Source organism: Suricata suricatta, chromosome 13, assembly GCF_006229205.1.
Source record: "Suricata suricatta isolate VVHF042 chromosome 13, meerkat_22Aug2017_6uvM2_HiC, whole genome shotgun sequence".
Classification (NCBI taxonomy): Eukaryota; Metazoa; Chordata; class Mammalia; order Carnivora; family Herpestidae; genus Suricata; species Suricata suricatta.
In genome coordinates this window covers 971,259-984,741 of record NC_043712.1, presented here as the reverse complement: position 1 = coordinate 984,741, position 13,483 = coordinate 971,259, and the positions used below count along the sequence as shown (strand labels likewise).

At 65.6% G+C, this 13,483-nt stretch overlaps 2 protein-coding genes across 3 annotated transcripts; both read right to left on the bottom strand.

Annotated features, from left to right (window-relative positions):
- Nucleotides 1-3,509: 3,509 nt before the first annotated feature.
- Nucleotides 3,510-5,944, bottom strand: LCN8 (lipocalin 8). 2 transcript variants are annotated; one of them, XM_029919976.1, is made up of 7 exons: nt 5,839-5,944; nt 5,103-5,233; nt 4,674-4,744; nt 4,247-4,351; nt 4,080-4,169; nt 3,959-3,984; nt 3,510-3,620 (listed from the first exon to the last, which is right to left on the bottom strand). In XM_029919976.1, exons 1-7 carry the CDS (start codon nt 5,920-5,922, stop codon nt 3,609-3,611), a joined length of 519 nt encoding a protein of 172 aa, XP_029775836.1. In that variant the 5' UTR covers nt 5,923-5,944; the 3' UTR covers nt 3,510-3,608. The 2 variants fall into 2 exon arrangements, with proteins under 2 accessions (XP_029775836.1, XP_029775835.1); XM_029919975.1 differs by having other exon boundaries at nt 3,586-3,984.
- A 1,798-nt stretch (nt 5,945-7,742) lies between these two features.
- LCN15 (lipocalin 15) lies at nt 7,743-11,229 on the bottom strand. Its single transcript, XM_029919983.1, has 7 exons — nt 11,134-11,229; nt 10,651-10,790; nt 10,508-10,578; nt 10,209-10,319; nt 9,459-9,560; nt 9,243-9,309; nt 7,743-7,791 (listed from the first exon to the last, which is right to left on the bottom strand). The coding sequence occupies exons 1-6, from the start codon at nt 11,227-11,229 to the stop codon at nt 9,275-9,277; spliced, it is 555 nt and encodes a 184-aa protein (XP_029775843.1). The 3' UTR covers nt 7,743-7,791; nt 9,243-9,274.
- Between the last annotated feature and the right edge of the window lie 2,254 nt (nt 11,230-13,483).

The following is a 13,483-nucleotide window of genomic DNA, read 5'->3' as shown; positions in this document are numbered from 1 at the left end:
AAACTAAACAAACATTAAAAAAAATTTTTTTAGGGCGCCTGGGTGGCTCAGTCGGTTAAGCGTCCAGCTTCGGCTCAGGTCATGATCTCACTGTTCATGGGTTCGAGCCCCACATCAGGCTCTGTGCTGACAGCTAGCTCAGAGCCTGGAGCCTGCTTCGGATTCTGTGCCTCCTTCTCTCTCTCTGACCCTCCCCTGCTACCACTGTCTCTCTATGTCTCTCAAAAATACATAAAAACATTAAAAAAATAATAATAAAGTATTTTTTTTAATTTTTTTAAGGAATAAAACTGTATAATAGACGAATGACGTAACACATGAAGGAGGTCAGCGGAATCAGCCCTGACTTTATCTAAAGAGCAAAGGAACTCGAACAAATCCTGAGTTCTGGATTCTCCAAGCTTGTCTTATCGGTGGCTTGGGTGAGCAGTCCCGACACGGTTTTCTGGGCGCTCAGGGATGGGCGCTCAGGGAAAACCAGTGGCGGTTTTCTCGTGCTGGGACGGGCCGAGGAGCATGATGTGTGGGGTCAGGGGTGCCTCCTGGCCCAGAAGGCTGAGCGGCGCCCCCAGCGGAGGGCGCGGAGGGCTCCTGGCTCCAACCCTGGGTTCTCACCACGTGCTCTGCGGAGCCAGGCTCGGGGGACAGTCCCCCACGGCTGAGTCGCAGCCACCGGGAAAGGGACTGGGAGTGCTCCCACAAGCGCGTGTTTGAGGAGCCAGGAAAACGTGTGCAAAAGACTCAGGACTGTGGGGAGGGAGCCCCCACAGGGCGGCCGTGCGCGGGCTCATGCCCAAGAGAAGAGAAGGGGCAGCTCCTGCGTCTGTGCCGACGGGCAATAATCACGCGGCGGAGAAGGGAAAGCCCGCAGCCCCGGGGGTCCCCCACCCTCCACCCCCTGGCGGCCTCTGCGCCGCTGCCCCCCGTGGACCTCAGGGGCGTCCCCTGCAGCTTCCCTCTGCCTGAGGAGCAGGCCAGCCTTTACTTCCTGTGCTGCAGGTGGGCGGGGGACAAAGTCTCTCCCTGTCAGCTTCTCCAAACATTGCTTTTTTGGGGCCCCCAGGGGCCTCAGCCAGCCAAGCGTCCAACTCTTGATTTTGGCTCAGATCATAATCTCACAGTTCATGGGCTCGGGCCCCGAGTCCGGCTCTGCCCTGGGTCAGCCTGGGCTTCTGTCCTCCATCTCCTTCTGCCCCTCCCCTGCTTAGGCCCTGCCTCATCTCTCAATAAATGAGTTAATTTTAAGAATACATTAAAAAAGCGTGGCTTTATTTCCCAGAACCCGGAGTTGGCTTTAGTTGTGCCTCCGTTTCCCGTGGCGAGAGGCCGGCTGTCCCGGCCTCTTCTCTGCGGCTCCGTGAACGTTGTGTCCACACCTCGGGGGTCCACTTGAGCACGATGGCCCCGGGGGTGCCTCCCTCTCCGTAGGCCCCCCCGTGCCCCGGACGGGGGAGCGTCACGAAGTCAGGCATTTCTCTGCCCACCCGTCACTCCCTTCTCTGCTGGGACCGGTTCACATGCCCGATCCCGGCCACTGCGGGTCACTGTCTGCTCCTCGGGTTGGACAGTCTGTGGCAGTGTGTCCCAGGTTCAGGGCCACTGGCTTGTGCCGCCTACACGCTGCTGAGCCTGTCCAGGCAAGCCTTCGTCCGCTACTGGGCCGCCCGGCTGCCCCGTCGCCGGGTCTGTTTGCCCGCGCATCCTGTGTCCCCAGCCAGCCGTCCGGCTCTGCCGTTTCATCCACAAGTAGTCCCTTGAGCTGCCTTCCTCCCGTCCCTTTGAGCTCCTACGAGCGCCGCCTCCACCTGTCTTCCGGCTCCCCCCGCTGCTCTCCTCCGGATCACTCTTGTTTTATTTTTTTATGTGTATTTCATTTTGATAGAGAGAGACAGAGCGACAGAGCGCGAGCAGGGGAGGGGCAGAGAGAGAGGGAGACACAGAACCCGAAGCAGCTCCAGGCTCCGAGCTGTCAGCACAGAGCCCGACGCAGGGCTCGAACCCATGAACCATGAGATCATGACCTGAGCCAAAGTCGGACGCTTAACCGACTGAGCCCCCAGGCGCTCCTGGATCACATTTTAGCAGCGCTCGTGTATGCCCCAGGCCGTCCTTGCCCGTGTCCTTGCCTGTCCAGCAGCGCAGGCCTTGGGCCCGGCACCAGCCTCAGAACCCTGCTGGCTTTTGTTAGGGACCAAATCATGTCCCCAGAAATGCAACCGTTGACGCCTCAATCCTCACTGTGGCTGTGCCTGGAGAGGGGCCTCTAAGGGGGTGACAGGGTGGAGCGAGGTCTGCAGGTAGGATCGGAGGCCTTCCAAGAGGAGGGAGGCGAGACACAGAGATCTCTCCCAGGTGCGTGGAGCAGGGACCAGGTGAGGGCGCGGCGGGAAGCCCTCGGGCTCCAGGCGGGAAGAGACCAACCCATCGCACCGGGTCTCAGCGACGCTGCCCGAGCCGGCGAGCCCCCCAGACCCCCTCGCACGTGCTGCGAGCTTGGGCCGCACAGATGTGTGGAATCCCAGGTGTCCCCAAGCACCGTGAGTCCGTCACACACATCCTCGAACACCACGGGTCTCTCTGGAACCTGGCTCAGGACTCAGCGCGGCAGGTCCCAGACGGGCCTTCGTGGAGGGTGCTGGACGCCAGAGGGTGGGAGGCTGCGGTTTCTGCTGGGGGCTGCGCCGGGTCCCCACCAGCCCCCAGCCCTGCCCGGCCTCGCCCGTGACGCGGCCCCTCCCCGTGAGCCTCGGCCATGCCGGGCTGAGACCTGCCCCGCCCAGGCCACCCAGCCCGCCCTGCCATCTCAGCCCCTGCTGATGGGAAAGTGGTGCCATCAGACAGTCCGTGCGGGGCGTGGGGTGACAGGGTGTATAAGGGGACCCGGACACCGAAAGGGCTGGGCTGATCATGCAGGGGAGAGTGGGAGGAAGCCAACAGGATACAGAACAGCCTTGACTGGAGGACCTTGGACACAATGTCTGGGATTTGACTTTGGGGCAATAGGGAGCCATGGGAGAATGTAGGCAGAAATGCAGTGTGGTCCCCTTTCATCTGAGAGACCTAACCAGCAGCTCAGGTCGAGGGTGCCCGGCCTGGGGCTGCTCAGGCTCTCCGGAAGCCGGGCAGTGGCAGGAAGATGAATGTGGGGCCCACACACCTGGGCAGCCCTGCCTGTGGGCTCCAAGCAGGGCAGGGCTGGGTGTGACGCTCAGGGCAGGAAGGAGGGGGAGGGCAGGGGCCTGTGGGGTCCCCGGGCCCCACAGGGAAGGAAACGCAGGACAGACGGGGATGGGCTTGCCCGGGACCGCCCCCTCAGCCCTCTGTGGGCAAAGGTCCAGCCAAGGACAGGCTGAGTCGTTCATGTGTGCAAGCGGAGTCACGGGGAGCTCAGAACCCCGACACTCAGCTTCGCTGCCACTTCCGAGCAGTCGTGGAAACACACCCGCTGCCCCCACCGGGCACCCCCAGACCCGCCACCCCAAGAAGGACATGGGGCAGTGCGTCTGGCATGGGGTTTATTCGGAGCAGGTGCAAGTGGCCCCCTGGGGCTGGGGCCAGGCCAGGCGGGCGGGGGCTCGGAGCACCCCGGCCCCGGGACAGGGGCTCCTCTAGATCAGCTCCTGGGACACAGAAGGGCAGGGCCTCAGGGCAGTGGTCGGGGCCACGGGCGGGAGCCCAGGTCTTAGCTGCATGACTGTGAGCAAACAGCCTCCCGGGCCTCGGTTTCTCTACCTGCAAAGCAGGGTGACAGTCCCCACCTCTCGGGTCCCAGGCGGGGGATGGGCCAGCACAGTGTGGGCCACAGGGAACGCGGGACAGGAAGCCCGGGTGGACGCGCATGCCCGCTCCCCCTTCCCTCTCCCAGCCCTGTCCTCGGGCCCCAGCCTCCAGGGTCCCCATCTGGCAGCCTGGATCCAGAGGGACTTGGGACCCCGTTGGCCTGGGGGGCTCGGCTCACCTCCTTCAGGAGCTTGGCACACCTCCCTGCGGGACAGAGGAGTGTGAGGCGCTGCGGGACTGGCCGCGGCCATGCCCTCAGGGGCCCGCACGCCCAGCGCCCACCCCGAGGCCGGGCGCACCTTGCCGGGCCGCCAGGTACAGCCCTGTGTCGGCCGTCAACTCCCGGAACCTCCAGAAGCCCGGTGCGTAGTCGTCCTCCAGGCTCCGAGCTGCGGAGGGGAGGGGGGCTGGGCTGGGCCGTCCAGGACACGCAGGGAAACCGGCCCCCACCCCGGGCTGCACTTACTAAAGTACTTGAGCACGTGGAAGTCACGGCCACGCCACTGCAGGGCCACCCTCAGAATGGCGTACTGCGCGTAGTCCGTGTCCACCACGTGGATCTCCCTGTGGCCTGGGGGCAGCAGCAGGGGAGCCCGCATGCACAGGTGCAGACGGCTCCCCTCGGGATGGCCGACCTCGGCGGCGGGGTCTGCGGGGTCTGCCTCCATCCACTCCCCGCCCAGCACCTGGGCCCTCCCATAACACCAGGCAGGGGGCCATGGGGAGGTCCCTTGAATGGTGATGCCGTTTGTGCTAAGAGAATGGGAGAGTCTGGGGCATGAGGAGGGGCGCAGGGAACAGCATGAGGAACAGCACAGGAAGCGGCGAGGCCAGGTATAGCCGGTAGGCAGGGCCAGGGGGTGTGACCGCGGCAACAGGGCAATGGCTCTTACCGGGAAAAACAAACCTCCCCGAAACATCCACTTCTGAGCCCACTATTTTCTCTGTCTCACAACTTCCTGAGCTGAAAGGGAGCAAAGGGCTCGTTATGGAACGGCCAGCCTGCGCTCCTTGTGAGAGGAGAACGTGTCTTCAGGAAGGGCGGCAGCGGCGTCTCCGTGCCCACGGGAGCCCGGGCAGGCTGGGGACGGCGGGCTGCGGAGCGGTGGCGGGCCGGCCTCGGCCCCAGGGGCTCTGTGACCCCCAGGAGCTCTTCTCAATGAATGCGGCTTTATCAAAACTCGATGCATATCCTCAGGAGAAGCTGTAGGTCTGGGAGCAGATGGACGTGTGGCAGCTGTGGGAGCCTGGGGTCGGGTGCTGGGGACGGCGGTCAAGGCCTCGGGCTTTGGACAGAGCAGGGGGCGCAGGCCGGGCCCCACCTGTTGTACGCAGCTTTCACGGTCAGCCGGTCTCCACTCAAGGTCAGGAACACGGCCTCCAGCCTCTTTGGGGTCTTCGGTGCCAGGTTTTGGCTGGAGGCCACTCCGACTTCCCGCCAAAATCCTACAGTCTAGAGAGAACCGGAGCCCCGTCCAAGGGAGCAGAGCCCCAGGCCACTTGGGCAGGGCGGCCTGGTGGCTCTGAAAGGTTAGCATTGCAGCTGTCCTCACCCTCCTGAGGTGTCCCCTCGGCCCGTCAGGCCGCAGTGCCCTGTCCTTGGGGCCAGGACACCAGGGGCAGCGGTGGCGAGAGCCCAAAAGAGAGGAGGTGGCAACCAGCAGCCCCGTCCCCCGTGGGACTGGCACAGCTGTGCCAACCGCACTGGGAGCGGGGGAGGGGCCGCCTGCCCTCGGAACCCGCCCAGGTCCCAGAACTTCCATCTGAAACTCAGAAACTGATGGTTTGGCAGGAGAAAAGAGTTCGTGTCCCCAGCACCTGCATCTCTGCCCCTTCTTGTGTGCTCCTGGCTCAGCAGCCGACACAGACCTGGCCAAGAAGCATCTAGATGGGACCCAAAGGCCCCGCACTGGGAAAGCCTCCACAGTGTGCCACCACGTCGTGGAGTGTGGGAGGGACCCCGCTGATCCAGGAGCAGGGGGGACAGGGGTGGGGCAGGGGGAGCCGGACACTCGGGCCCCTCCCTGCCCCCCTGTGCACCTACGACAGAAAGGCCACCTTCTGCAGATCCAGCTCCTGCCCGGCTGTGTCCCCCGGCACCAGGACAGCGCCCAGGATGACACTCAGCAGCCCCGCCTCCATCGCCGCACGGTGCCCCTGCCACCAGCGCCCGGCTTTATATCGGGACAGGGTTGCGCAAGCTCCCGAGAGTGACGTCAAACGCGGGAGCCGCAGCGGCGCCCTCCGGGCCCAGTGACACCCACAGCTTTGGGGGTGGGGTCGGCCTGCCTGGGGCCCGGGAGACACAGAACTCCCCAGGAGGAGGCGCCCCCAGCCCCAGCCCCAGGCCCCTCCGGCTCAGAGCACCTTTCTCCTTCTGGCTCTTTCTGATCAGCCTTGGACAGCGAGGAAACGCTCTGTGGGCTGGCACCTCCGGCCAGGGCGGCACAGAGCAGGGGGCCCTGCCCTCCCGGTGGGGAAACGAATGAGGGGTCCCCTCTCCCAGCAGAGGTCTCCACGGAGGAGGCGCAGAGCCCCAGCGAGGGGCAGGGCCCATGGGAGACGCAGGTGGGAGCCGAGGCTGGGGACCCACTCAGGCCTGAGTGCACAGCCCAGGGCACCTGAGAGCAGCCCAGTCTTGCTGACACTGCCCAGGTCAGGAGCTGGGGGGCGGGGGGCCAGCACCACCTCCTCCCCATCTGTGTCCCCCCAACTCTGGTGTATCTGTGGACAGCAGTCCAGCCCCACCAGCTGTGGGACTCAGGGCAAGCTGTGCTGCCTCAGTTTCCCCATCTGTACTGGTGACAAAGCAGAGGGACAGTGCCACTTGGCCAGGAGGGGCCTGAGGCTGTATCCCAGTTCTTGATCGGCAGGAGGGATCCTTCCCAGCTTCGGGGCCAGAAAAGCCCACCCTGGAATAGCCTCAGGCTTGGTCAGCTGAAGGGGAGCCCGGCCCACCAGGGGGACCGGCCACCTCGGATCCCGGACGCCGCCCTCCCACAGAGGCTGTCAGTTCAGGGTCAGGCAGGTGGAAAGGTCAAGCTGGGACCAGGCGGCCCAAGCCGGCGGTGTCCACACAGCAGGGGCCACGGGCCGCTCCCGGCCCAGACTAACAGGAGACGGCCCCCAGGACTCGCCTGGCCAGGCAGGAGAGGGAGGACAGGAAGCGTGGGGACGCTGTCTGTGGGTGACCAGGGGCAGGGTGACGACAATGTCCCTCACCGGGTCTGGCCGATCACCTCCAGCTGCGGCCGGGGAGCGATGAAGCAGGACCTCCGCTCCCTTCCTGCCCCTCCCCCGCCCCGGCCCTTTGAAGCGCGCTCACCAGACATAACGTGGGCATGGAGAGTCCTGCAGGGGCGGTGGCGGCCACGGGCCCCAGGGAGGGCTCGCCTGCCCCCTACCTCTCATGGAGCCTCAGCATGGAGCCTGACCCTGGGCTTGAACCTCAGCCTGGCCCCTTGCCAGGCAGGTCACCGGCTCTCTGCGCCTCGGTTTCCCAAATAAGGAGTGAAACAAGCTCACTGGGGAGCATCTGGGCCAGGCCAGCAGTGAGGGCTCCAAGGGCAGCAGCCATGACCGTGACCCATCTCCAGTCCTTACTGAGGTTTATAGGGACGCCCAAGGTCAAGGTCACCCCAGCGGCGGAGGGTACTGTGCCTCCAGCCTCTGCCGTCAGGAGCCCGGCAGCAGGCGAGAGGGGACACTGGGGTCAGACACCGCCTCCTGTACAGCCCCTTGCAGGTGCCAGACGCTGTCGCCTCAAGCCAGGAGGTGCCCAGTGGCCAGTGTCTCCTGCACGCCCACCTCCCTGCCTCAGTTTCCCCAGGAGTTCTGGGTCCAGAGGGGGCTCCCTGTGCCCTCCGCAAGGGGCTCTGCAAAGAGGTAGGGAGCCTGTAGATTGCAGAATATGTTTATTGAGTGGGAGGGGGGGCCAGGAAGGGCCTGGGGGGCCAGGGGTCGGTGGGTCCAGACACCTCGGGATGACAAGGTCGGCTCCTCCAGCTCACCCTGCAGGGACAGGCGAGGCACGGTCACCGCGTGCACCCAGCCACTCGGCAAACACTCCTCAGGCCCCTCTGGCCCTGCACACAGCAGGCTGGCCCCTGTCACACGTCACACATGAGCCAATCCCACGCTGCGGCCCGGGGACCTCGCCTCACTCCCGGAGCCTCCCCTGATCCCTGTCAGGTGATAAGGTGCTGGTGTGGCAAGAAAGCCCCGGAATGGCCACAAAGCTGCACCCAGACCCCCAGACTCAGCACCGGACAGGTGGCCCACCCGGGGCAAGCAGCAGGAAGACGGGGCTCTTATGCTCCAAACGTAGAACCTTCCAGAAGGTGATTTGGCACAGTTCCCTCCCTCCTCTCCTCCCACCTAAAACAGCTGCACGTGTGGGACAAGCAAGGCCGGGAGGCTGGCAGGCAGCTTCCGGACCCACAAGGACTTAAAACAGCCCGGACGCCCCACCGGGTGCGGAGCCAGGGTGGCCGGGAGACAGGGCAGCGGCCGCCGGGTGAGGGAGAGGCCCCAGCCCACCGCCCTCTCTTGCCACACGGTCTCCATGCTGGAGGGCTGTCACACTCCTCTGTCGTCTGTTGTCTTACGTGGGTCCCCAGGTTAGGCATACTTGGTAAGGGGCCGCACGGGTCCTGGTGACCACTCTGGGGTAGGTGTCCCCAAGAGTCCACCGGGCTCCACGTCCCAAGGGCTCCCGGGACCGGCCCTGGGGCAGCAGTGAACACGGAGTCCCGTCCGGCTCTTGGGCTCTCCTGGAGTGACCGAAGTCCCTGGCAATGCCCAGGCCCAGCACCCGAGGGGGTGAGCCACACGCTCTGGGGACACAGCACACTGGACTCATGGTGTCCCCCCAAATTCACGTCCACCCAGGACCTCGGAATGGGGCCTCACAGGGAGCCCGGGTCTCCCCAGATGTGGCCAGTTGAGGACGAAGAGGAGGCCATCCTGGGTTGAGGGCGGGCCCTGCCTCCGGGGACCGGGGTCCTCGAGGGAAGAGGGAAATCCGAACACAGACACAGAGAGGGCGGGCGGCCGTGTGACAACCGAGGCAGAGGTGGCGAGGACGCATCCCCACTGAGGGACACCAAGGGACACCGAGGACCTCCAGCACCACAGGACCTGGGAGAGGCCAGGATCCCCCACCCCGAGCCTCCCGAAGAGCCAGCCCCGCCCTCTCCTGCCCTCGGGCCGGAACCTCGGAGGGGACACACTTCTGTCCTCTGAAGCCACTGGTATGTGGTCATTTGTTACAGCAACTGTAGGAAGTGAGAGAAAGCTTCCTGGAGGAGGTGACGTGTGAGCTGAGGCCTGAATCATGAGAGTGGATGGCCAGGCGGAACAGGGGCACGGGGGTGCGGGCAGTGGGGTCCACACGTGCGCAGCAGGACGAGGTCACAGGCCCCAGAGAACAGGACGGAGGACCTACCCTGTCCCCCTCCTACCTGGGAAGGGCCTCGCCGGGTGTCCCGGGGAGTCAGGGAGCCTCCTTGTCCCCAGAGGAGCACGTGTCTGTGGGACGGAAGACGGTGGTGAGAGGCTGGGCCGGCGGGGACTGCAGCCCCTGGCCCCTGGGGCGCCCCGTCCCGGCTGCCCTGCATGCTGTGGGGAAGGAGGGGCCACGGGCCAGGGCGGGGGCTGGCCTGGGCCTCGGCCGTCACCTGACTTGGGCAGCATGACCGCCATGTCGTCGGGGAGCCCCACGGTGGGGTAGAAGTCCCGGAAGGCCTTCACAGCTTGGGGACTTGGCTCCTGGGTCCGGCCTGGGGCAGAGCAGGGCCCCTGTGAGCTCTGTGGTTCTCAGAGGTGAGCGGGCAGGGGAGGCGAAGGCTCTTCCTCGAGAGCCGGCAGCAGGTCCACCACCCACGATTGGGCAGGTTGTGCACGGCACAACAGTGCCTCCCTGGCTGAGGGCCCGGTGGGGACCGGAAGCCACACAGAAGGGTGTCTTTCCTAATTCACACAAGGCCGTCTGGCAGATTGGGATGGCCTGGCTGTTCCCCAGGGCCACACCCCCTGGGCCCCACGCCCCTCGGGCTCCCAAAACCAGCCTCCAGCCCTCGCCCCCACCTCTGCACATTGGGGAGCCCCTGGCCCGCTCTGCCAAGGTCCTCAGAAATTAAGGCAAAACAGGCTCTCAGCCCCCACTCCGCTCTCCAGCTGTGGGGCCCCACCTGCAGGGGCCAGAGAGGCACACAGCTGCCTCGGGGCTGCCTGGGCCTCACGGGCCCTCGAGCCAAGCTCTGCCCATCCAGGGTGAGGGGCCCACCACCCTGCCTGGTCCTTCTCGGCTTGGGCTTGGCGGGGGGGTGGGTGGGGGGAGGCAGGTCCTGAAGGGCCGGGGCGAGACCGGAGCGGGGGGCCGGCTGGGGAGGAGAGGGCCGGCGGGCAGTGCCCAGTGGGGGGCTCACTGTAGAGCTGCACCATGGTGCTGAGCGCGCCCTCCAGCTCCTTGTAGATGTAGAGCACGGCGAAGGAGCTGTAGTCGGTGTCCACGACGCGCACGTCCAGGTAGCCCAGGGCTGCAGGGGAGGTGAGGCGGCCGTGGGGAAGGAGGGGCACCAGCCCTGCGCCGACCCCCACCCGCACCAGCCTCGGCTGCGGCCCCGGGAAAGGGTGGAGGGTGGGGTCGGGAGATGGGGGGCCGGTGTCCCCCCGTGGAGAAGCCGCGTCAGGCTCCCTGAAGGCGGGGAGAGGGGGCAGGACCTACCTGGGACTCGGAAGTGCCCCTCGGAGCCCACCTTCAGGTACTCGGCGTCCAGCCGGTTACAGCCGTCGGCCCTGGGGGTGCACGGCCCGCGCTCAGTCCCGGCCGCCGCCCGCTGGCCCCCAGCCCCGGCCAGCCACACTCACAGAGGGAACTCCATGTGGACGCTGAGGTTGCCACCCGCCGTGGCCGTGATGACCCTGGTGGACATCGGCAGGTGGTCCTTCTTGCCCAAGAAGACCTTGCAGTCGGAGACCATGGAGGCCACGTACCAGAGGCCTGAGAACTATGAAGACGCTCGGTGGCAGCTTCCGGACCTCCGTGCCCGGGGCCCCGGGGCCACGCAGGCTTGTGTGGACCGTGGGCCGGGGGGCTCCAAGTGCCCCCTCTCGGCCCGAGCCCCTGTTCTGCCACCTCCCTCGGCAGGTCGCACGACCTCGCTTCCCCCGACTGTGAAATGGTTCAGAAATTATCCCCACGGGGTCCGCTCAGGATTGAATGGAGAGAGATCCACAGGGTCGCAGGCCCAAGGCACAGAGCAAGCGGCCCGCGGCCATCACCCGTGGCAGAGCGTTTCCGTGGGCTCGGCCCCCACCCCACCTGCAGCACCGAGCAGGGGCCTCTGTTACCTTTTTGGCATCAAAGTCCGGCTGCACTAGGACCTCAGCCCAAGCCAGCGACGCCCAGAGCAGCACCAGCACGGGACCCAGGAGCACAGGCCTCATCGCCACACTTGGCCTCCAGCTCCTGGCACCTGAGTCCCAGCCCCAGGACGCCGGGCTTTATAGCCCGGCCCACCAGCTGGCCTCAGCAGGCACTTGGCTCTGGACACCCCAGTCCCCTTTGTCCATTGTCTGGCACAATCACTCAAGAGCCCCCACCGGCCCCAGGGGTCATTTCCTGGAGGGCCCCAGAGAGGCGAGCTCTCCCCTCTCCCCCCGGGTCTGAGGATCTGTGCCCCAAGCAGCCACCGAGCCCAGGCAGAGACCTCCAGCCTGGCCGGGGCTGGGGGCCCAGGGCCCTTGGGGGAGCTCCAGCCAGCGGGCCCCCCCGCTCAGGGCCTGGGCCACCATGTCCTCCGTCCCTCCTCCCCACACCGGAGCAGAGTCGCCACTGGCCAGGTCTTGGGGTCTCGTCCGGGAGCAGAGCCTGCCCGCGCCAGCTGTGACAGAGGGGACGTCAGAGGCCTGGGTGCCCCTGCTCTAGACCCCATTGCCCCCTACCCAGCCACCGACTGGGCCTCCAGCGGGCCCATCTGGAGGGTGGAGCTGAGCTGAGGGGGGATTACGGTGTCACAACCACCTTATCGAGGGTTGCGTAAGCCTGTGGGCGTGCGTGTCGCCAGGGAGGCGCCGTGGCTGGTGGGGGCTCCGGCGGCAAGGCACCCCCCCCCCCGCCCCTGTGACCTGCTATGTGCACACACAGAACAGCCAGACGCACTGTGTGAGGCCACCCTGTGTCCTGGCCGCACAGCACCCTGACGCCTCTGATCGGGCGGGGCCAGGGGCCCCTGGCGGGCCAGCACCGCCACGCGCTCTGGACCCGAAGGGCACGCAGGCCCAGAGAAAGGCCTGGAGCCCCTGCAGGGAGGGGTGGGGGCAGAGGGCTTCCGCACGGCCAGGCCCCAGAGTCACCGGGAGGAGGCAAGGAAAGCCTTCCCACGAAAATATTTTCAAAACACACATCTGATAAAGGGCTTAAATCCTGAATCTATAAAGAACTCTCGAGACAGACGCAGTGATAAGAAAAACAAACGACCCAAGTTAGGAAAGAAAAACAACAGGCAAACGATTTGAAAACCCGCTTCGCCAAAGACCACGTCGGATGGCAGGCAGGCCCGAGGAAAACGTGCTCGTGAGCCGGGGGGTGGACGTGGACGTGGGGGCCGGGATGTGCGGGGGGGGGGGGGCTTCAAGTACCCCCCCGCGGCGCTGGGCGAAGAGGCCAGGCGGCACGCTGGGAAACGCGAGGCCACACAGGCGACGACCGCGCAGCTCGGCACCGACAGGAGAAATGGCCGCGCCCGCGGCGGCTGCAGGGCTCTGTCCACAGCCGCTAAGAAGCGGAGAAAACCAACGTCTTCAGTGAGTAAGTGGGCAGGGGTCCCGCCGTGCGAGGAGGGAACGAAAAGACCGCAGCGTCCGCTCAGGTAAGGAGCTCAGACAAATCCCAAATGCGTCCGCTGTGAGAGCAGCCTTTCCAGAAAGGCCACGGATCTTCTAGAACGGTCTAGAACAGTCACATCCCCAGGACAGAGAGCTGCTCTGGTGGCAGGAACTGCAGGAGGGGCAGAGGGCAAAGGGGCACAGGGACACTCCTGGAGCCAGGACCCTGGTGGTCCTGCACCTGCATCTGTCGAAACCCGCAGATCTGTCACCAGATGTGAGTCCTACCGGGTGTGAATCATGCCTTGTTGCTTAAAACGCACGTGCACAAGCTACAAATAAGGTCCTCCTCCAAAACACACCGCCGCACGGACTGGGGGGCTGGAGGCCAAGGGAGTGTCAGGCCCCCCCGCACCCTCCAAGTCCCCATCCTCCAGGCCAGAGCCCCAAGGAAGTAGTGGGGGCAGGACAGACGTGGACCCCAGCCACAGGACCCCTGGGCCAGGGTGGTGCTTCAGGCCTTCAAGCCAGCAAGGACCCCGGGACAGGCCCCTTGGGGACACGCCCGCCACCAGCACGTCCCCGCCCAGGGTCTCCAGTGCGGCTCGGCCTCCGTTGGCCTCTCCAGTCTCGTCTCCTGAGACATGCCCTCCACACAGCGGCCAGCACGCAGTCCTCCTGAGTCGTCTGAGTGCCGGGGATGAAACCCACCCCGGCCCGGCGGCCCTGCAGCCCTCGTGGGAGCCTGCTGCTCCCTGGGCCGCTCTGGCCTCTGCCTCCTCCAGGCAGCCCTCCTCACACCCCGTCTGAGCCCCACACTCGGTCTGCTTCCTCCAGGCTTTGAGCTTCATATTTTCCTGTGCTTTTTTTTTAA

Excerpts from the sequence above, each read along its gene's own strand:
- LCN8 (XM_029919975.1), bottom strand. The coding sequence starts at position 5,922 with ATGGAGGCGGGGCTGCTGAGTGTCATCCTGGGCGCTGTCCTGGTGCCG. Across the intron at positions 5,234-5,838 it reads AGGAGCTGGATCTGCAGAAG|ACTGTAGGATTTTGGCGGGA; the intron begins GTGGCCTTTCTG and ends GGTTCTCTCTAG. Across the intron at positions 4,170-4,246 it reads CCACGTGCTCAAGTACTTTA|CTCGGAGCCTGGAGGACGAC; the intron begins GTAAGTGCAGCC and ends TCCCCTCCGCAG.
- LCN15 (XM_029919983.1), bottom strand. The coding sequence starts at position 11,229 with ATGAGGCCTGTGCTCCTGGGTCCCGTGCTGGTGCTGCTCTGGGCGTCG. Across the intron at positions 10,320-10,507 it reads GGGGCACTTCCGAGTCCCAG|CCCTGGGCTACCTGGACGTG; the intron begins GTAGGTCCTGCC and ends CCTCCCCTGCAG. Across the intron at positions 9,561-10,208 it reads CACCATGGTGCAGCTCTACA|GCCGGACCCAGGAGCCAAGT; the intron begins GTGAGCCCCCCA and ends GCTCTGCCCCAG.